At 39.0% G+C, this 23,413-nt stretch overlaps 1 protein-coding gene and 1 non-coding gene across 4 annotated transcripts; both read left to right on the top strand.

Annotated features, from left to right (window-relative positions):
- Window positions 1-759: 759 nt before the first annotated feature.
- LOC131788873 (ankyrin repeat domain-containing protein 17) lies at window positions 760-20,472 on the top strand. Of its 3 annotated transcripts, none has more exons than XM_059105970.2 (29): window positions 760-1,021; window positions 3,421-3,559; window positions 4,312-4,479; window positions 5,081-5,212; window positions 5,440-5,841; window positions 6,608-6,750; window positions 6,839-6,960; window positions 7,424-7,491; window positions 7,587-7,688; window positions 7,798-7,887; window positions 8,331-8,440; window positions 8,575-8,662; window positions 8,792-8,919; window positions 9,102-9,822; window positions 10,044-10,277; window positions 10,818-10,963; window positions 11,280-11,636; window positions 12,737-12,974; window positions 13,479-13,675; window positions 14,130-14,421; window positions 14,775-14,931; window positions 15,252-15,488; window positions 15,588-15,740; window positions 16,323-17,605; window positions 17,811-18,040; window positions 18,503-18,574; window positions 18,819-19,052; window positions 19,512-19,556; window positions 20,351-20,472. In XM_059105970.2, the coding sequence occupies exons 1-28, from the start codon at window positions 887-889 to the stop codon at window positions 19,545-19,547; spliced, it is 6,414 nt and encodes a 2,137-aa protein (XP_058961953.2). In that variant the 5' UTR covers window positions 760-886; the 3' UTR covers window positions 19,548-19,556; window positions 20,351-20,472. The 3 variants fall into 3 exon arrangements, with proteins under 3 accessions (XP_058961953.2, XP_058961954.2, XP_058961951.2); XM_059105971.2 differs by having other exon boundaries at window positions 14,130-14,424; window positions 19,515-19,556; XM_059105968.2 differs by having other exon boundaries at window positions 14,130-14,424.
- Window positions 20,473-21,768: 1,296 nt separating this feature from the next.
- Trnav-uac (transfer RNA valine (anticodon UAC)) lies at window positions 21,769-21,841 on the top strand. The gene has a single exon. It is a non-coding gene; the product is annotated as a tRNA-Val (tRNA).
- The last annotated feature ends 1,572 nt before the right edge of the window (window positions 21,842-23,413 follow it).

The raw sequence follows: 23,413 nt of genomic DNA, 5'->3' as shown, positions 1-23,413 counted from the left end.
TTATGGCTGACATTTGGAGCGTTAGCCCTTTGTCAGAGCGGAGGGCTAATTCGATCACACGTTACCTTGCAAATAAACTTGTGAAAAAAAACCCCACCGACGTAGCACCGCAGTTTCTTTAGAAACGTGTCCCATTTATTCGTTTATTTCCAAATACCTTTGATTACCGTCGGTTCTTATCTTTTTAGTTTTAATTGATTCTATTCTCCCCTGGCTCAGTCATCTTTCAATAGTCTAAAATCATTTTCGTGTGTTTCAAAATAGTTTTCAATCGTGAATTACCTAAATATTATTTTTTTCTGATGTACTCGTTGAACGATGAACTCCCGATAGCCCTTTGCGCACACGTTTTTTTATTTTGTTTCTCTGAACTATCTTTTACGTCTGCCTTTCCCTTACGAAATTATTTGGGGATTTATTTCGTCAAGTTTAAAAAAGGGGATTTTATTCGAAGGGTGCTTCCCACATGATCTCGTAGGCTTGATACCGGTTTCTATATCTATAATCTAAATAATCGTGTGAAAAGCTATAATTTCAGTACAAAACTTATTCGATCTTTTCGTCAAATTAAATTTTTCAGCTACGCTAACAGAGGATAGAAAATCTGCCTAAGTTTCATTAGTTCCAGACATAAATTTTGGCGACCAAAGGACCAACCAACACTACATTGACCACCACGTTCTCGATTTGCCTCTGCGCAATCTCAGAGCCGCCATTTACATATATCCGGGGTTTTCCGAGAATCATTGTCACCGTGATGCCTGAAACATGGCGGATCTTGGCGAGAATGTGAACAAGTCTTCGCATTTTCACATTAAGTAACGACTGTAATATGCCAAGAAAACATTTAAGACTACTTGTATATAGCAGTGAAAACTTGTAGATAATGTCTGTTCATCAACAACAGAAGTCAGTGGTAAACTCAACCGCGGTTTTTCCGAACGAAAGGTCGCCATCGATTTCGGATTCTTCAGACGAGGAAGATGATGATTTGGACGACGAAAGCGCCGAACATTCAGCGGTAATGGCGATTTCATACCATTTGATAATTTTTGTGTGTTATTATGTTTTTATTTTATTCGGTTAAAGAGTTCTTAAGGACATTTTCCCTTTCTGAAAGAGAGGAAAAATGTTCTTGGTATGTTAATTATTCTAACTCCATGATTAATATTAAAGCTATAAAAGCTAACCCTTCGACTTATGATAGAAAATATTTGTTTCGAAGAAAACAGAGTCGCCGGTGAGAGAAATTTCTAGTGTAAAATAGTTCATTTTTTGGGAGAAATGGTGGTATGATCTGTAGCAATATTGTCCTTTGTTATATTCGTGCGATAAAAGCGAACGGTTAGCTCGAAAACAGTGTCATGTTCTTTGCCGTAATATTTGAGAAGAAGTTTGTTCAGTCTATTTACCCTGTTGTGATGGTACTCTTTATCTTTTGATGAAGGGTTTAAGGAATTTTTTTCGATAAAATTGCAAGGAAATAACACGACAAGTCTCTTTGTAAGTTGAATTTTGTCTGCGTGTACATTTCTCTTCAAGAGAAATTGAGTGAGTGCGATGTCCTTCTGCTGGCAGTCTCTTATTCCAAATTAAGACTTCAATAATGTGAAATCTTATAGTGTATGTCTGAGTAATAATTCATTCTCAGGAACGTTAAGTCGTTCGGGGCGCTTAGTAGAAGAAGAATGTAGATTTTTACCACTAATATAATATTTTGTGATCGCTACCTTTCGCTACGCGAATCATTACCGAAGTCTCAACACGTGCCGGAGGAGTGGTTTAAAACTTGTAGATTCGTAGAATTTTTATCGTCATTCGTTAGAAACTATAGGCTTTTCCTTTCTTTATTGAATTACTTTTTTTCATTAGTTTTCTCTTAATTCTTAGGTAACCTCAATTTGCGGAAAATGAAAATTGTTTATTTCCTATTTGCGTCGAAGAATTTTATGACCCACTGTGCGTGTTTTAGTGCCACAGTAAATATCGTGTCCTTACTTCTCATGTCTTGTCGAACGATGGCGGAAAATATACCAGTTGAGGAAACTATTTGATCAATGTAAAGTGATGTTCAGTTGTGCTTTGAGTTCCGAAATATGTCACTAAATGGTATGTCCTTCACAACTATTAAGAAGTTGCTATTGTATTTTGCCTCAAGGAACAACATGAATTACATAACCACGTTGATTCGGGACTGGTGCTTTCTTCTAATGTTTTCAAGTATATCCCTATTTTCACAAATTATTTTTACTTCTTTTATGTGGATAAAGTTGTCTTAATTGAAATTGTCTTTCTCACTCACATGAAATGTTTGTGTAGGAATACTTGCTTATGCAGTGATGTTGAACATAATACAGAACTTTTCTCTGATTTATCTGTCACCTTCAGTTTAAACTATTGTTTCAGATGTCTAACAAGCATAAATATTATGTAGAGCAATCTAGGGTTTTTTTTTGTTTTGTTTATCTTCAGAACCCTTAAATTGTGATATTCTGAGTACTGTGTGAAGACCCCAGTTCCAATTTAGATGTAACAATTCCTGATGACATATTTTTATTTAAATTTCAATGGCATCACATTTCAAGAAGTTTGTATACTTCAAGTTTGCTACAAAATTATACAATTTCAGTCATTGATACACACTTTGCAAACTGACTCTGTACTTTATTACACAATGCCCTTCATCTAGAAACCACGAAAGGAACATTGCCATCTCTTTTAACATTTCTATGATGTTCATCGTTATTTTCAGTATGGCCATTTCCTTTGTGGGATGATAACATCTGTGCAGTTCAGGGTTCTGTTAAATAGACTGTAGTGAAAACCTATTCATGTTGTAAGGTCATAATCCTTGTGAAAGGATTAATAGTGCAGTTGTATAGTGTTTGCATGGAAATGCTGATCTTTGGCCTGCGTACAAATTCAGTAGTGGTTATATGGTGCCAAGGTCAGATTTAACATTCATGGCATGTTCCAGAATCCTGTAATGGCTAGACAAGTCAAGTAAACCTCTGAGATCATTTGGGTCATTGGGAATGTTCTTAGATTAAGTATTTAATGGCTCCTTTAACTCATTATCTAGGGGATCACTTCTCTTGACCATGTTAGGATTTTCTTTTTGGTAATAAAAGGAGAAACAAGTATTAATGGACTCCTTTGATTCACCATGATGGAAGTGGTCTTTGATCCCGCAAGTAGACAAAGCTAGGGTTTTATTTTAAGTTTAACGGAGATACAATTTTCCTTTAAAGCAAATTTTGATAGTTATCAGTTTTATTTTTCATATTCTTGACTGCATCTTGAGTTGATAATTGATGGAGATAGTAAATATCCTTCATGTGTCTGTTGCCTCTACTTTACAGGATTCTGTAATGCATAAATGAACCCTGACAAAGCATAACTACATTCTGTTGTTTGTAGATGGAGTACATTCTTAGAGCCAAAAGGAGTGAACTCACTTCAAAGCTCATGCTTTCTGGTTCTGATGGTCTGAGTAATGACTTAAGGAAGATGGACCCAGAGACTCAGGCACGTCTAGAGACGCTTTTGGAAGCTGCAGGTGTGTTTCCTTTGAATTGCCTTATTTTATTTGTCTGAGAAAGGAGAATGAAAGGATGATGCAATCAGAGGAATTTCATTACTTAATTTTTCTCAGACATGTGAATCAAAGGATGATGCAATTTAAGATGTTTGACTTGTACTTCCATTATCCCTTTGTTTTTTTCATGTTACAATTTCATTTAAACAATAAAAGTCAAGGCAAATTTTTCTTTTTTAAATGATATTATGTTGGCAGTCCCAATTACAAATTTCTACTATTTACAGTAAAACTTTTTACGGTGCATACATGTTGTCAGTCCATAAGGCAGGCTTGTGGCTAAAGAAGTAGGCTGCTGGTTGAAATTTTTAAGTGGAGCAGTTCAAAAATGTTGCTTCAAAGTGTGGTTTATTTGTTTATTTTTTTCTCAATATTTGAGCTATTAATGCTGAAGAGTGGGTTTATTGCTGTCTATTAGGACATAAAGGAGCAACATGGTGTAGATGACATATGATAATTATATAAGAGTAGATAGGTATTGTGGTTAATTTGTGAGTACATAACCTCCTTTTTTAAAAAATGGTGGACGCAAGAAACAAAAGAGTCATGATAAACAAGTGCTCTCTATAGAAACTCACGACTGAACAAATGATCAATCTGTCTCAGACAATATTCCAACTGTAGGTCTCCTTTACTTATAAATAAGGCAGTATTGTAAAAGCTTCTATAGCTTGGGTCGTGGTAAAGAAATCACTTCACCTTTTATCTCCAAGGTGTTGGTAAATTGGCAGATGGAAAAGCATTTACTGATCCTGAAGTACTTCGCCGATTAACTTCATCTGTTAGCTGCGCACTTGATGAGGCTGCAGCTGCTTTGACCCGAATGAGAAGCCAAAATAATGGGTTGCCATCATCGGCTGGACAAACAACTGCTGATTCAGGTTTGTCACCTCATAAGTGATTCAAAGGTACATGTAAATATTGGTCAATAATCTCTTGAACTAAGCTGAGTTCAATGGGAACTTTAGGTCAAAATCATTTGTTGTAAATGTGGCTGACTACTATTTTCCTCTGTATGCATGCTTCCTAAAATGATACTTAAATATATGCAAATTAAAGTAGTTTAAAATCACTTTAACCAGGGTTCACTTTAAGAACTTGATATACCACTCTTTAAAAAAGCATTGGTTCTGACAATAGGAACAGGTACAGAAACAATAATTACTTCACAGCCAAGAGCTCCTTTGTGAGCTTTGCCATTAATTTATTTATATGTATCTGTGACAAGCATCTTTTATACTGTTAAGTTCAGTAATGAAAAAAGTGTTGTGTTGGGAAATACTTACCCAAAAATGGTCAAGAGATATGAAAAAATGGTAGCATCTTATATGTATGGAAAAAAATTAAAATCTGAATTTATCTCTAGGATTTGAACTGGAGACTGTACAATTTTGCAAAGATTCCCACATTCTTTTGATAAACTGTCTGTTGCAGTTTTAGGGTGGAGCTGATATTATCTAACTTTCTGGTGTGTTTAAACAGGAGCTCGGAGTCTTGCAGAAGCTTGCCTTGAAGGGGATGTCAGTGCTGTGCGCAAACTGCTGGAAGAAGGATGGAGTGTACATGAACCAACTGATGAAGGAGAGAGTCTACTCTCTTTAGCTTGCTCAGCAGGTACTTTCATTGATTAGTTCCCTGACATTGTAAGGTTGTCAACAAAAATGGGAAGCTGGCTAAAGTCTCCATCCACCCACCCATTGTTTTCATGACCCCCCTTGGGATATTCCTCTTGTCTGTAAAAGAGCAAGAAGGGCTGAACAGCTACCTTTCATCTCTCTGTTTCATGAAGTTAACTTACTTTTGAAAAATTCTGTGGTATCCTAATCTTTTTTTCCCAAAAGGTTATTATGAACTTGCCCAAGTACTGCTTGCAATGAACGCAAGTGTCGATGATCGTGGGAGCAAAGGAGATTGTACCCCTTTGATGGAAGCTTCTAGTGGTGGTTATATAGACATTGTAAGACTGTTACTTGAGCACACTGCTGATGTTAATTCACAATCACAAGCTGGTAATACTGCACTCATCTATGCCTGCTGTGGTGGCTATGAAGATGTGGTAGAAGTGTTACTAAATCATGGTGCTGATATTGAAGCCCACAATGAGAATGGTCACACCCCCCTGATGGAAGCAGCAAGTGGTGGACATGTCAGTGTTGCAAAGATGTTATTGGAGAGAGGTGCCTGTATTAACTCGCATTCAAATGAGTTCAAGGAGAGTGCATTGACACTGGCGTGCTATAAAGGTAAGGGAATGGATGAACTTGAGCAACACTTTTTAAAATAATAATTTTGCTGGTAGGGTTTGCCTATGTCTCATTTTGATTCTTTTTCAAGCATTATTTGTCTGCTTTCTTGATGTACTTTTAGATGTGCCCCAAGGGCAACAAATTCTCTCCTGACTCTAACATTAACTATTGTTGCTCTGACCTATCTCACTTTCACATACTTGTAGATGATCACACTGTATGACTGGTGGGGTTTTTTTAGTAAATGTAGTACATTTGATAGCAAGATGTGAAGCTTTGATTCCTATGATTGTGACAGGATATTTTTGAAAGTTATTTTGGAGTAATTCACCTTCCCTTATACACTGTCTGAATTGAGTTGTGCATGTAGATAGACCTGTGATGAAGGTCGAGTCTGTAGTAGAGCCATGTGGCCCATCCAGCCAGAGCTGATCCTGGTCTTAATAGCATGAAGCAACTAGGACTATTAGTACTCCCCCATGGAGGGAGTGCTAGTCCAGTGCAAGATTACCCTCTATCATTTTATTAGGCTTCTCTGACAATTTGTCAGTACCCATTTATACTTGTGGGTGAAGAGAAGCACTGCGACAGTAAAGTGTTTTTTCTTAATAACACAACACAATGACCCAGCCTGGTCTTGACCCCAAGTCCAGAACAAATTTTCAGGAGATTCAAAGAGTTTGATTGATTGATTGATTGTTTTATATGTGCATCAAGTGACAAAGTCTTTCATTAGTAATTGTAAGCATTTTCTCCACACAAGGTCACCTTGAAATGGTCAAGTTTTTGCTTGATGCTGGAGCTGATCAAGAGCACAAGACAGATGAAATGCACACTGCGCTGATGGAAGCTTCCATGGATGGACATGTGGAAGTGGCCAGACTTCTCCTAGATCATGGAGCACAGGTAGGAACAAAGAAACTTAGCTTATTTGCTTGGAAAGTGAATGAAGTTGTGGCAAATTATAGTAAATTCCCTTATGGTTATTTTGTAGGTTAACATGCCAGCTGATAGTTTTGAGTCACCTTTGACATTGGCAGCTTGTGGTGGACATGTGGAACTGGCTGACTTGCTTATTAAGAGAGGAGCATTCCTAGAAGAAGTCAATGATGAAGGGTATGCAAAGAGAAAGTATAGTTGTTTTGGTCATAGAAAATTCTAACAATCTTCTGACTTGTACCTGTAAAGAAATTTGTTCACAAGATAAATTTGAAGGGGATGATTAAGAGAGCTTGCTTTTAATAGCATCAATTGAAATTGTGGTGATCAGTACCAAGGGTAAGTGGCCACTTGCAGAACCTTGTGGTTAGCTTGATACATCTAAAAAACAAGCATGAGCCCCAATATAGATGCATCTAAAATACAAACATGCCCCAATATATTGCACAATCATCTGCACTGTAGAATAGTAGAATGGTATGATAATTGAAATATAGAAAAGTGACATACTTACAGTTATGACCATATTAAACATTCTAGAAAGAGAATTTTGCCCCTCCAAGGTATATTTGCATTTACCTTATCTTTCAAGTACATGTAGTACAGTACAGGTTACATATAAATGCTGTTTGTGTGTCAGGTATACCCCTCTTATGGAAGCTTCACGGGAAGGACATCTTGATATGGTTGCACTGCTACTCGAGCATGGTAAATATTAATTTGACAATCATTTCAGGTCTTAAACTTGGGGCTTTGCCTCGTAAGGTTAATTCTTGTAACACTGAAACTTCTCTTTGCTCTAGGAGCTGATATTCATGCACAAACAGAGGAAACTCAAGAGACAGCCTTGAGTTTGGCTTGTTGTGGTGGTTTTCAAGATGTAGCTGCATTTCTTCTTCAAGCCGGTACAGTTGTTAGTTTGCTTTCTATCAATACTTAACCAGAAGTGACTTAAAATGGAAAAGTCAATGACAGGATCTTTGCAATATTTTGACTTTTGTGTCTTCTTGACAGGTGCTACTATTGAACAGGGCTCGTCAACTCCCCTCATGGAAGCTGCTCAGGAAGGACATGTTGATCTGGTTAAATTCTTGCTAGAACAAGGTACATGGATCATGTGATCTAAATTCAGCTTACTTTTTCAGAGTGGGAATGTGTGCTCTTATTTTACATGTAGTGTTTATCAAGAAAACTAAGGGTGGCATCAACACACTTAGCTAAATAATGTTCAAAGAATCTGCATCCACTTGTCTTGCATGTGAAAGATTAGCCAAGAGAAGTTTTGTAGGTTCCCTTACTGGGAAATGAAAAAGGCGTAAAACAAAATAATGAGCAAATAAGTGCAGAGGCTTCCACTGTAATATCAACAAACTGCCTGAAAGACCAAAAGAAACTTGTATGTTTGTATTTGGTTAGTCACATTTTAGAGTTCTTTTTTGTGGTTGGCCTGGGTTTTCTTTTTTTTCTCCTAAATTTGATAAATTGGTAAAATTTGCATTGTAATTTTAAAGGACAAAAAATTATACAACTTGAGTTTTAATTTATAGGGGCTAATGTTAATGCAACAACTGCAACTGGTGATACCCCACTGTCATTTTCATGTGAGAATGGCCACACAGATGTCGCTGATGTTCTACTATCTGCTGGAGCTGAACTGGTAAGGTTTCTGTAGTTCACAACTTGAATCTTGCCTGGTAATGCTGGGGCTGGGAGGTATACTTGTAATAGCATTACCAACATCTAATGAATGCTATGGGTTTAATTTGTGAAACTGATCTGTCTTTCTAACAGGAGCATGAGTCTGAAGCTGGCCGCACACCTCTCATGAAAGCAGCAAGAGCTGGACATCTTTGTACTGTGCAGTTTCTCATCAGTAGAGGTTAGTTATTGATGACATTCTCAACAATACAAATTATGATTTATTGTGGTTTTTTGTGAAAGCTGTGTGGACATAGGTAAGGTGGATACAGTGAATGAGGATTTACCTGAGTTTGACATTTCTTTGTAGGAGCTGATGTCAACCGACAGACCACTGTGAATGATCACACTGTTCTTTCTCTTGCTTGTGCTGGTGGGCACTTGGCAGTGGTAGAGTTGCTTTTAGCACATGGTGCTGACCCTTTGCATAAGTTAAAGGTGAGAACTACAAATTACTAGATTTACTTTAGATCGGTAGCATCGAGTGTCTATGATTTCCTGTCTAATATCCCTTCTAGAGCAACTACTAGTTTGACAAATTAGTAGGTAACAATTTTGATACATGTGAACCAAATTTGTGTATAAAAATATGTCACATTTTTTTTTTCATTGTACCATAGGATAATTCCAACATTTTGATAGAGGCAGCCAAAGGAGGCCATGCAGCAGTAATATGCTTCCTCTTGGAGAACCCCATTGTTTCCAACCCTCCAGAACTACCACTTCATTCAATGCCTGCTACTCTTCCCACTCCAACTGTGCCACCACCCAGAGTGCCTCCTGTTCATGCTACTCAACCTCCAGTAATGGAACATCCTGATCTGCCTGATATGACCGCAGAGGTATTGATGGAAAACCAGCAGCTTTTAAACCAGCTGTCAAACACCCCTTTGTCACCCCATTCACCTCTTCTGTTGAACACCCCTGCCAACTTTGTTGTGCCAGAAATGCCAACTACGTCTTGCTCCACTTCTTCCACCATGTCATCTGTAAGCCAGTCAATGTCTGACATGTCAACAAACATGACTTCAACTGCTGTGCAGACTGATAACAAGGTTGTCATTTGTGAGAAGCTGCAGCTTATTCAAGGGAAGTTAGCCAAAGCCTTGAAGAGTGCCAACCTCTCACTGGAGAATATACCTCCTGAGCTTCTCCAGAGTGTCAATGATGAAGTATCAGCACTGAATCTTGAGGGAGAGGAAATTGCCTTGCCTCCATCACCCTTCTCTGTGGGTACTGTTACTGGTGGGATTACTGATGATCAAGATGGCATTGAAGGTTTAATGGTTGCAGAACCTGCTCAGACTCTTCATGAGACCATTGGAGACATGCTATCTGAAGGTATTTATTTGGTTTTTACATATCACATTGTGTTTCAAATATATAGCAGTCTAAGTGCTTCAAAGTGATATCTGAATGACCCTCCTCAAATATATAATTTTTTTAACCAAAGTTTTGGAACTGTTTTGGAAATCCACAAATTTTGTTGCACATACTGAAAGTTTTTACTATTTCAATCTGTAGAGGTACTTACATGTATATATATTTTGTTTTCTTTTTAGATTCAAGCAATAACAGTGGTCCACCTACTCCTCCAGACCTTAGTACATCATCAGTACTGCTAACACCCACCCCATCTCCTGCTTCGCCTCAGTTTCCTCCTATGATTGATGTGGATCAGCAAACAGACAGTAACTCAGACACTGCACTCACTTTGGCAGCTGCTGGAGGTCATGATGAATTGGTGACTCTTCTCCTTGTTAAAGGCTCTGATATTGAGCACAGAGACAAGAAAGGTAGAGTGGTTGATTCATTTTTGAATAGAATGATATTTTATTTTATACCTTTGTTACAAGTTGTCAAAGGTCTTCGACCATCATCTAAAAGTCCTGTGAAATAAAAATTTTCAAATATGGTTGCAGGTTTTCTTGACCTATCATGCTAAGGAATGTGGCAACAAAATTTCAACGTATTATTTCACTTGTGAAAGTTTTAAAAACTGATTTTAAAAAAAATCTGAGGTGTATTCCTTTGTATTGAAGGGGTTTTAAGATATCTTGTGTACAATGTACAACAGCTTCTCAGTTAACTATACTTTTCTGGGAGAAAACCATATCTTGTTGTGCATTTATGTTCATTACTTTTGTCCTCTAATGTTTAGATTTCTCACTGAGATGTTACCACCTCATTTTGCATATAGACCTCCAATTAGCCTGATTGTCAGGAAGGGATTTGTTACATACTTTACATGTATGTATGACTTGGTCCTGGGCACTGTTGCTGGGAATTTTGTAGAATTTTCTTGCAAATTTTTCCTTTTATTTTTCTTTGTATAGGTTGTACTCCTTTAATTTTGGCTGCCACAGCTGGCCATGCCTCAACTGTTGAGATCTTGTTAGATAATGGAGCAGATATTGAAGCCCAGTCAGATCGAACTAAAGACACTGCACTTTCCTTAGCATGCTCTGGTGGCAGGCAAGAGGTTTGTGATACATGTACTTGTATTTGGAACTGCTATAAGTGATTTCTTCCCCCAAATATGTATGTGCAGCATTTAAAGACAATTTTTCCAGCATGATCAAGCAAATTTTATTATGCTGGAGATACTTCTTTTTTTATTTCATGATCATTTACATGAATTTTGGTGAGGTCAGAAAAAAGATTTTTTTTGCAGGAAAAATCTCAATAAATACTTTTCAGATGGACATCAAATAGTTTGAAAGATAATGTACTTACTTGAACATTTTACATACATTTTGGTCTCTGTGTTAATCAAAAGAGTGACATTTTTTCATCAGGTGGTGGAGCTACTAATTGCCAAAGGGGCCAACTTTGAACACCGTAATGTCTCAGATTACACTCCGCTCAGTCTAGCAGCATCAGGAGGATATGTTGGTATCATTAAACTCTTACTGAGCCATGGAGCTGAGATCAATTCTCGCACTGGAAGCAAATTGGGTATATCCCCATTAATGTTAGCATCAATGAATGGCCACACAGCAGCTGTTAAACTACTGTTAGACATGGGAAGTGACATCAATGCTCAGATTGAGACTAACAGGAACACTGCCCTAACACTGGCATGCTTTCAAGGGCGACATGAAGTTGTGAACCTTTTGGTGGAAAGGAAGGCAAACATTGAACACCGTGCAAAGGTAACTGAGTATTCTTGATATTTATTTGTTGAAAGCCAGCAGAGAGCTGAAGCCTGCACAATGGTGATGCAGGGCGTGAAATTGCGCCTAATACAGGCGCCAATGTGACTAAATTTTTCACTTTGGCGACCAAATCCTGAAAGTTAGTCGCCAAATTGGCGACTACAACGTTTCATCATAACCTTACTAAGAGATATAGTGAATTAAATAAATTTGCAAAGATAAATCCGCGGCAAACTTCCTTGTTAAGTTTGTTTCCAAAACGTAGCACATGCATCTCGATCGACAACTAGATGCCATCTTGGATTTAGATGAGCCTGAAAGTTGTATATCATACATCCTAGTGTCCACTTTGTAGCACGTTAAAGGTCTTTTCCCTAACTTAATTTTGGAGGGTCTATCTAGAACGCTGACAGCACAAAGAAAGATTTTGTTTGTCTTTGAAAATGGCGACCAACTTTTTTTGAATTGGCTACCACTTTGAAGAATTTAGGAGCCAAGTGGCTATCAGAAAAAAAAGTTAATTTCACGCCCTGTGATGCCTGAGTAAACTCACATGTGATAGGAGCCACTATGTAGTATGAAAATTTTTTGGACTTTTTCTTTTTTAAAAAAAAAATTGTGCCTGTTTCTTGATCCAATCGATTAAGTCCTAACAAAAAGTAAATCTTACAAAAGGATGATGCCAGAATTACTACCCTTAGTCCAGGCAAAGCCTCTGCCTTTGAACTACAAAAATTTGTTCCACCAAGTCTCCAAATTGCAGAGAAAAATTCTCAAAATATTTACAACATTGACATACAATACCTTAAAAAATCAAAAGGAAAATTTAACTTGTATATAAAAACTGGTCAGTCACAACTGACAAACACCACTTTAATCTTACTGCAAATACATGTAGTATTACTGTATTGCTGTGGATAACAGTTTTCAAAAGGAATCCTCCCACCTTTGAAGATCAGGCAACAAAATGTTGCTCTCTTCATCAGTGTGTTATATTCTTTTGGTTGATTCTGGGTTTTTTTGGAAGAAAACAGAAATTTTGCAAATAATCAGGCATACCGGTATACAATTATTTCTTTGTGGTTATTGTTTTACAGACTGGTCTGACTCCTCTTATGGAGGCTGCTTCTGGTGGGTATGTGGAGGTGGGTAGAATCCTCCTTGATAAAGGATGTGATGTCAATGCCCCTCCTGTTCCTTCCTCTCGAGACACAGCACTGACCATAGCTGCTGATAAGGGACATTACAAATTTTGTGACTTGTTGCTGTCACGGGGTGCAATGGTAGATGTGAAGAACAAGAAAGGAAATTCACCACTTTGGTTGGCAGCAAATGGTAGGGACATGTACATGCAACTAATGGTAGCTATCACTCTTTTGATCAATGAGTGTTTGATTGTTTGTATTATGATCTCTTGTTAACACTGTGGTAGTGGAAGTAATCAAGGAATATTCATGTAGATTGATTCATACCATAAAATAGTTCTAAACCTTGATTGGTGTGCACATAAAATCTACTCTGTAACATAGTATAGGAGGGTACAATGTCAATTTTTATCAGAAACATTGTTAGTTACAATGTGGTTAGAGACAGCAGACACACAAATATTGTGTATTCTACAACCACTACCAAACAGAAAAATGTTTGTTTAGAGGCCTTAAACTGAAAAAAAAATACCTGAGATGTTTAGCTTACTCTCTAGGTTACTTAATTTGCTTTCCTTGGGAATAAAAGGTAGCTCTTCCATACAATGTATTTGAATGATATTTTCACATATTGCTAGTGTTTACACATGGTTATCCCTAAATTATTACTCATGAAGGGCTCTTGTATATTTAGGTGGTCATCTGGAAGTCTGTCAACAGCTGTTTAGTTATGGTGCTGATGTTGATAGTCAAGACAACAGGAAGGTATCTGTCCTTATGGCAGCATTTAGAAAGGGCCACCTCAAAGTTATTAAGTGGCTTGTTAAGCATGTCCATCAGTTCCCATCAGACTCTGAATGTACAAGATTTGTTTCTACTCTTTCCGACAAGGTGAGAAAATTTTTTGCTCTTTGAAGAATATTTGTGTGAACAGTTGTGGTTGAAGAGAATGTCATCTTCAATGAGTTTGTGTTACCACACTGGAATGGGAGTTAAGAGATAGGTTATTGTGTGGTATTTCTGGTTTCAAAAATTGATATTTACAGTGCAAAATGTAAGTGAGACTAATATTGCTTGAGATTACTTGTGCTGGACTAGTGCCCTGCCTGAGAGTCACTTAATGCTACTTCTCTTCAATATTCATGGACCAACAGGCTTAATAAATATTACCTTAAATTTGGTTTCCCGCTTATTGACAAGAACTCCATTCTTTCCGTTTGTTTGAAATTAGTGCTCTCTGTATCAATCATGCTTCTTTGAACTAAATTTAGGTGGCTGGATTTTAGAACTTTGTGGGTATTGTTTTTCATTGGTACGAAATGACCGACTTATGTTTTTGTTCCAGGAGCTCTTGAATAAATGTCACAAGAACATGGAGATCATAATTAGTGCTAAAGATCGCCAGGCTGCTGAAGCCAACAAGAATGCATCCATACTCTTGGAGCAGATAGATTTGGAGAAAGAACGAGAAGAGTTGAAGAAGGCAGCTGCTGCCAGAAAGAGGGACAAAAAGAAACAGAAAAAGAAGAAGAAGCTGCAGGCGGAAAAGGAGGCTGAAACAAATGTGAAAAACATGGCTGAAAAAGAAAACAGTGATGATAGCAGTGAGCCTGAGAGGAAGATTTCAGCTGAAAACGGTGGTTAGAGTTTTTCAAATTTTAAGTACTGGTAGTTCAAAGTGAATTCTGGAAGGACGCTGTCCTTGGTTATTTAGTTTGTTTGTAAAGGGTCTGGATGACAATTTTTCTGACTGGAAAAAAAATTAAAGGGAATTATTATCTGAAATTTTGTTTCCCAGTTTAAGGGAAATTCAGGATCTTGTTAAAAGATTCTAAAAATGGTTATGTTCACAAGGTAACCTGCACTCAGAGCACTACGACGGTGACAAAGGCTACAATACACCGTACACATAATTAAAGCTTTTTTGTGTTCTCTGCGGATAGAAAGAATATAGAACAGAACTAATTATGGATTGTTTTCTTGTTTGTAGTAAATGCTGGTGTCCTGCCCCCTCCACTGACCACCTCTGCAGTGATTGATAGCAACAGTGTCAGTGGTGTCAGAACAAGAAAGTCATCAACAGGTTCCTTGGACACGCTCACTAGTATTGCAATCACTGCTGCTGTCACCACCACTTCAACTGGAAAGTAAGTACACCGCTCTTTTTGTTGTGATTAACAGTTGGACATTTTTACTGCCATTTTTTATTCAGTAACATGCAGCAGTGAACGGGGTCGTACATTTGTCTTGCAAATTATTGGGGTGAGGCAGAGTGTCTGCTGGTCAAAATTGATTAATTGAGTCTGTTCAGGTCATATTCGTGATTAATGAATTGCATTGGTTAATGAAATACAATGGTTATGAACCTAATATACAGATATTTTACCAACGTTTTTTTTGTTCCTCACTTTCTTAAATATCAATTCTCCATTAAAAGATTTGGTGTGACTTGTTCCACTGTTGTCAGGTCGAGCGATGTAATCAGTGTTATGAAGACGGCGGAGATCACCAAGGTAGTGGCAAGCACCATCATGACTCAGACCACCCCTCACAGTGCTTTGTCACCCATCACTGTCGCCACTGCTGCAGCTCAATGTCTCGCTGTTACTCTAACTACCACAACAGCTACTACGAAGATGTCAACTTTACCGAGTCCAAAGAAGGGCAAAAAACACGAGGACGGCTGGAAGGAAGTTGTAAGAAGGTATGAAGAACAGTTACTGTCAAAACCTGAAAAATATGGACTGTGTATCGTGGTGAAGTTAACACCTTTTGTGGGTTGACTCTGGCTTTTTATTTTTAGATCTAAGAAAATGTCTGTTTCATCGTCTGTGATAAGCCGTGTGATTGGTCGTGGAGGGTGCAATATTAATGCCATCCGCGAAACAACCGGAGCCCACATCGATATCGATACCAACCGACAGAAAACAACTGGCAGCTGTATAGTTACTATCAAGTAAGTTTTTCTTTCAGCATTTTCGAAAGTGATTGTGAGAGGAAATAGAATATAGTGACCGGAAAACTAAGCTTGCTCATGTAGCTGCCTATGTTTTTTTTTTTGTTTTTTTTTTTTAATTCAATTTTTGGGCGGCTTTGTGTGACCTGAGCCTTACAGGACTTCTTCTATACTTACGTGGTTTCATTTGAATACGAGGTGGGTTGGAGGAATTTGAAACAGTTTTTCTTTAATTTCGAAATTCTCCCAACCTTCCGAATTTTAAGATGAGGCTTTGTCAACATGGGAAATGCCTCATACTACTGTCATAAAATATTCTAAAATATACGCGTAAATCTAAAAAGTCAATAAGGTTTTTGCATATTCTCATCTGAAAACGCTCACTAACCAATACGAGTATGGGCACAGTCTTATTTCTTTTTTGTCAAATTGATTTTTTTTATGGACAGCTCAATCACTTTGTCAATTGTTCGATAAAAGGGAACATACTTTACTGTGAGGCCCAGAAAAATCTCGGATAGTAAACTCCAAAGGGAGTTCAACGGAAGCAACTAACACCGTTTTGTAATTTCCATTTCCCAGGGGACCAGCCGATGCAACTCGACAAGCGCACCAGCTCATCTCAGCGCTTGTCAAGGATCCCGAGTGTGATATTAATGACGTTCTTCCTCGAAAAAAGCACCTTCATTCTCAAATTAGCCGTTCAGCTGTCGCTACAACAACAACAATCACCACATCAGTCACATCCACAGTCTCTCATCACAGAACCCTGTCTGAACCTAAACCTACCAACACGTCTTCCAAAGGCCCCTCTACGACACAGATTGCGCAAACGAAATCCACCACCAAAACGACAACATCTGCTGGTCGTCAAAGTTTGTCTAGCTCTTGGCCATCTACCAATAGTGCCCCTGTGTCGCACCCTGCGGTAACCACATCCGTTAGCACCACCACAGCCAAGAGCACTGTGACTACTTCAACTCACATGCCGAGCACAGCACGATGGGCGAGCACCACGCAAACTGCCTCTAGTACCAGCAAGAAGACACCGCTGGCTGCTGCTCAAGTAGCCGCGACAAGCTCGCTTACTGGCGCCGCTCCTGTGGCCTCGGCACCAGTCAGGAAGCCATCAGGTGGAAACTCAAATACAAGTAGTTCATCTAGTTCTGGTGTGGCGAAGCCACCGACTCCAGCTAAGCGACAATTGTTTCCAGAAACTCCAACTGAGCCAATACCAAGGAAGAATTCGGCAAGCAAAACATCCAGGGTTGTTAAGGGTTCTCCTTCGTATTCCTCTGTTGCCATGGGAGTGACTGGGGGATCAGGGAGCGGTGCACTTGATATAACGCCTACTGTCACAACATCTTCCTCTTCCTCTGTGATAAGCTCGGTGACCACTTCTCCAGGGTCTTCAAACCTTCCACCTGTCATCAGCAACATCCTATCGCATGTTGGCCAGACGTTCAGTCCCAGCGTATGGAATGACATCGCACATCCTAGTGCCAGACCATCCGTTGGTCCCGTGTCAGAACTAGATATTTCCTCTTCTGTGTCTCCAGCTGATCCCATCACACAGCCCTTGTACATCACGACCCCTGGAGCTCTGTTTACCCCACTGCCTCACGAAGCGACGTCGTCCTCCCCGCCCCATACCTCTGGCTCGCCAGTGCCGACCACAACACCGTCAACATCAACCTCACCGAATTCCTCGCCCTTAGGGACATCCCTTGCTTCAGGAAACTCCTCTTTAGGAGAGACTGGGGAGAAACCATCACTGAGGCCAATTGGAACAGAGAGGGCGTCAAGAAGAGTGTCCGCCAGTCCACTTCCATCCGTGCCTGGGATATCGCCGTTAATAGGAACAGGTACATCAACAGTACGTTTGTCTTAGCCTAGGACTTTAATGTGATTATAATAACAAAATAAACATAAGATGTTCTATGATCCGTTTGCAAAGGTGGCAAACTTTGTATGATTTTGGTCGCTCTGTATGAGGAAATCTTTTTGGTGTGTGATGAAGTTATTCAATATTTAACGTTCGAGCGGTTGCCTTCCTCTCTCTTCCTCTAGAGGGAACTCAAGTTGCTGGAGTTTGGAGTTATTCATATACCCCAGATTCCGCACTTTCAACGGGTTGGTCAGCTGCTCCGTCAGTCTCAACAGCGCCAGCGCCATCCATGATCAGCGGCAATACCTCCTTACCAGGCTCTGATGAGGAACAATTTGGTGTGAATCCAGGGGATACACTTCAAACATTCTTGGAACGGCTTTCCCTCTCGAGCCATCTCAGTCTTTTCCAGGTAAAAGCAATTTAATTGGTTTTGCTTGATAAGCTAAAAAAAAAGGCATGTGGACCTGTTTCCAATACTTTACCAGTTATAAGAGTACTTTTTATAAATTAATTTAGAGTTGACTTATTTTCCCTGTAAATGCGCAAAGTTACTATGTACCATTATGGAGAGACTTCATTTAATGTCATTTGTAATTATTGACAATAAGCACCACCGCATTGGTGCGGAAGGAAATATGAAAATTTAAGCTGTCTGTGTTGTGCCAAAAACATTCGATACGAACATGAACACGTCTAGGGAAAAATTGCATGCATTTCATAGCCGGAGTTGGAGATCATCGTTCATAATCCTGTATCATTATTAGCTTGCCTTGGGATATGGTAAACTTAGAGCAGCTTTTCGACACTTTGAGAAAAATTATTTTAGCATGGTTTAGTTTTGAAAACAAAAATACTTGCTCTTTTATTCTAGAAAAACGAAATTGACCTGGATGCTCTTCTGTTGATGTCGGAAAAAGACTATGCAGATATAGGCTTACCAAAGGTTAGAAATCTAAGGTTTGACTTTATATGGCCTTTTGTTGAAAACCACATCGCCTGGTTGATAGAGCATCAAACTTGAAACTGCGTCATCGGACTATCAACTGTATTGCTTTCCCTGAAGCAGTTTTAAATTTGGTTATCGAACCGATTTTATTCAACGCAGAACTGGAAGAATGGAAAAGATTCTGTTTGAGAATTCACAAAGTCACCGTGAGTAAATTTTTTCCTTTTTTCCCAATTTCCAGGGACCTCGAGTGAAGCTATTGAACAGCACTCGGCAAATTTACACCAGCGAAACCTCGGAGTTCAGTTCAGTTCCAGCTGGGGCCTCCCCCGGTTCAAGGCCAGTCGGTCGAAACGCTGGCTGGAATCCTCCGGGGGGAATCATAGCGACCTCATCGACAGCGACAACTGTGGCTCCTGGGGTTCCATTTGGAGCGAAGAGGGCACCGGGTCGTAAAGTCGATCCGAACAAAAGAGTAAGGAACAATGTTCTGAGTTCTAAGTGCTACATGATTATGTCTATCATTATGGGTACAACATTTCCTCAGTCGGTTTATCCTCTCAGCGTGATTAGTTCACAGATTCACCTTATGATGTAGACTGATGATGTTCGCCTTTGCTCGGTTTTAACTTCCCTTCAGAGTGCCTTCAACTGACTGTAATTATGGCAAAACCAAATATTGTCAATGGCTATACAGATCATAGGAAATTATTAGAGGAAGCCGATGAGCACTCCAAGTAAAAACAAAGGTTTCCATAAGGGCGGAAAAACGGGATTGATTTAGTCACGACTAGTCAGTTTTACACTTGATCATTGAGTTACATGTAGGCGAAAGTTTTCAAGACCAGTTACTAGGGGAATAAAGCCAAACCGTGGAAATGCCTACTTAGCTTCGACCTTTGTTTGAAATTGTGTCTTATCCGTCATTTTACAGCAGGGGTGGAAATCATGGAGCCGGACTGCAGTTTAAATTTAAGTGGTAAGTTTGACTAAATGTATCCTTAGATTTCGTTATTGAATTACAGGATATAACTTCGCACATCATAGCAACTAGCTAGTTAATGAGAGGAGTATAGCCTTCCTTTTAGCTTATGGTCCTCTATCGTATCCCTGTGCCAGTGCTATTCTCTGCTCTGTAGTTCTCATCTTATATTTCTGTATAGATTTTACTTTTCCTTAGTTTAAACAACTCAGCAAGTAGTACCTGTGTTGTCGAAGTTTAATCTCTCCTTTATGATCCACGACGTGATTCCTAAAATCTCAGGGTAGAAATAAACTAGTGCAAAAAATAGAATTCTGTAGCTAAAATATGGAAGAACTTAAGATCTCGAGGGAGTAAAGTTTGAGCACCATATAATGAAAAATGTTCACAAAGTTTGTTTCCCATTCAGTCTTACGATTCGCGGATTAAAGAAGAGTCAGCTTGACTACGAAAAACCTTTATTCATGAAGTATCCGTCTCTCGATTAGGATTAAAATTGATATAGAATTGATAACGTGAAAATCGAAAAACAAACCGAAAACAAATAGAGTGAAATGGGTTTTAACAAAATATGAACGAATTGTGAGACAGATGAGTTATGGATATCAGTTAATAGATTCTGTTTCGAGGGTATCTAGAAACAGTTACCAGATGGTAAAACAAAGTAAACCGTCCTTCAAATAAACATTTTGATCCTGGGACTCTGCTTCTTGCAAATAAAAGGAACTGTCCGTTTAAACATGTCTTAGAATTATTCTGACCATGCTATATTTTTTCCCTCTTCTTTTCAGGGATTACCATATAAACTTCGATATTGCTGAACTCTGGACAACAGAGGACTTGAAAACTAGACCAAACTTTATTTTGGGTTAATTGGAGCTATAAGTGATGAATAAATCTTATGTTGAATCAACATTGCTATGTAGTTGTTTATTGGTGCTGTGTAAATGAATTCCAGCGGGACTAAGAGGGTCCGGACCTCTTTCTCTGGAGGGGGTAGGGGATGAGGGCTACTTTAACTGTAACAGCAACGTTTACTGAGACTCTCTTCTTACAAATTGGACAACGATGATCCGGAACTTACAATGTTGCATGGGCTCACTCAGTCATGGCCCTCTCTATGTAAACTTCATTCCCCCTCTCCAAAGCATATAATCAATCATACTCTTGATTCTTCTTTTCTCTGTATAAATTATGTAAAGGGTTATTACTAAATTCACTGCAGTTGTTAATGAGACGTATACCACCGTCATTGTTGGAGGTATTGGATGAAGCTTTGTGTAACTGAGCGCGTTTCCCGTGATACTAATTAACAACTAAGCTGGTCAAAAATGAGTTGGTCCGCTTCGAGCATCTACAGGTTCTAACCACAATGAACAATCGCAATCCGCTATTGGCACCATCACGGTCTAGATGATGCTGACTCGGCGATAAGTTTTAAATAAAAGAAGCGTTCACTACTTTGTTTAATTGTGACAAAATCCGTACCATAGGGCAAGGAGGTGGTGTTGCTAGTGGTGTTGGGGTTTGAGGAGGGGGTCAGATTGGTCGCATTCCACAATCTGTCGCTCGCCGGACATGTCTTCGAAACGACCATTAAATATGACTTGAACAATTAAAATTTTAGATTAGGCACGGTTATTTAAATTTTTTTTTTATCTCGTCCGTGTTTGACAGTCTGGCTTGCCCGAACCTGATCGAACTAATTCGGTTTTATCAACTGAGTTGTTAATAAGACTTTTCCAACTTGAGGACTCTATTTAAAGTTGACGTTTCGAATGTTAGCCCTTCTCCAGATTCAAAGATGAAGGGCCAACGCACGAAATGTCAGCTTTCGAACCATTTTTCGGTGTCTAATTCACATTATCAACTCATTTGACAAAATTTTGTTGTAAAAGCTACTACCTCGAGCAGCATCACAGTTTCTTAGAAACTTACCCCTTTCACTCACTGGGTTCAAATAAGTTCGAGTGATCGAACGTTCGATATGTCTTTATTCCGGATTTCGTTAATTTCAGAAAGGTAAGAAATACTTTGTGTTGTTTTCCTATCAACCAATTAACATCAAATACGAGCCAAATCGAACGTCGCTTTGCTCGAGATAGAACATGGAAGAATAACCTCAGTAAATGGCCTTTGTTTCTGTGACGTCATTGTTTCCATGACAAATTATTTAAATATATATTATTTTCCCTCTCATTCCGGGAAGGGTTTCGTAGTGTAGTGGTTATCACGTCCGCTTTACACGCGGAAGGTCGCAGGTTCGAGCCCTGCCGGAACCAGTTATTTTTCTTCCTTTGTGATATTTTTATTCAAATTTTACCATGGATCGTGCTCCCTAATGATCTGGAACATGCAGATAAGGAAAAAAACATCTTAAAGCCGAGATCGAGCTTTGGAAGACTAGAGCTCATTTGATCAGGATGCACTGATACAATAATGTTTTTTTCTCTATATCTTTTCTACAACATCGATATAAAAATGTGAAACTTTTCAGATGTAGACATCGAACCTGACATTGACTTTGTCATGATAAATACTTGGCGGCCATGTGAAATCGAGTCTTCTCTTATCTCCAGTAAGACTTGTGAATTGAGGTATATTCGGTAGACTGAGTCTTTGGAAATTCGAGGTATTTATGGCCATTTTTATGCTGGATTATCCTTTTTTTGGACGGTTGTTATTGCCGAATTTTGTTGTATTCCAGTGTTATTCCATTTCCTTCCGAGAAAAACGACTCTTCGAATGATTCAAGAAAATCTGTTAACGCAAGGTATCACGGGAATTAAGTGGTCACAGGCGTGCTTGTGGCGCGAAAGTAGACCGCGCACTTCTACACTGAGTGGTGGTGCAGAGTTGCACCATAAGAGCAGTCCGTCTGCCCTCGAAGGGCGAACCAGAAATTTGTCCTCCTCCAGTTAGTTTCCTTCTATATAACGTTTGGTAGTGTGGTGTAATTGTTCATCGTCGGTTTTATCGAGAAAATGATGATTACAAGCCCGAAGAAGGCACCGTTAGCGCAGCAATTTTGCAAGGACCTGGTTGACCGTGGGAAAGCGAGTGCGATGTGGATTTTCCATGAGAGTGAGTGGAAAAAGAATCACTCCAGCTTCGGTTTTGTTTCGAAAGAAACCAAGTTTTAAACACGGTGAGGAGCTATTTTCGCGGTAAATCACATACTCAGGCAATCTTGACCCAAACGTTGTCCGGGACTGGAAAGTCCTGGAAGAAGCCTGGAGTTCTTGAAATCTGCTCAACTCAAGCAATAAAGTTTTTAGAATTTCCGATATAAGAAATGTAAGTAAACTGTAAGGAGAATCGAATTTAAAATCTTGGGAATGAAAGGGTTTAAGATGAAATGTGGAGTCCTGGAGAAATCGATCGGAGTCCTGGAAAAGTCCTTCAAATTTGTTTCTGAAAAAGGGTAAAAATCCTGAACGGCTCTTGTCTTTGTCATATTCCATAGAGTTGTCTACCGAAGAAGTGTTTCATACACCGACGTGCCAGAGCGACTGCACTGAATACATTCACTAGTGGGTTCATTTTCCTGGTTGATGTGGGGTTAGTTTTCTCGTTTTCTCGAAGTGAACGTTTTGAAATTTCTTCATGCAATTGTTCCTACTCCACAACTCCTAAATCTGCATGGCTATCTGCTCCCCCACCGGTGCGCAGAACTCCTGTAAATACTATTGCCTTCGTGAGTTGAGTAGTTTCAGATTAAATTGGTTTTGTTGGTTAAATCATTCTTTGAGTGGTGCAAAATTATCATTATTATAATTTTTTTTAATTGTAAGTGTGTTCAGGCATGGAAAATTTCTCTCCTCATGAAGCTGGCTGACCTGTTTATTTTTTTT

This window comes from Pocillopora verrucosa, chromosome 1, assembly GCF_036669915.1.
Source record: "Pocillopora verrucosa isolate sample1 chromosome 1, ASM3666991v2, whole genome shotgun sequence".
Lineage (NCBI taxonomy): Eukaryota > Metazoa > Cnidaria > Anthozoa > Scleractinia > Pocilloporidae > Pocillopora > Pocillopora verrucosa.
This window is presented reverse-complemented; position numbering and strand designations above follow the sequence as displayed.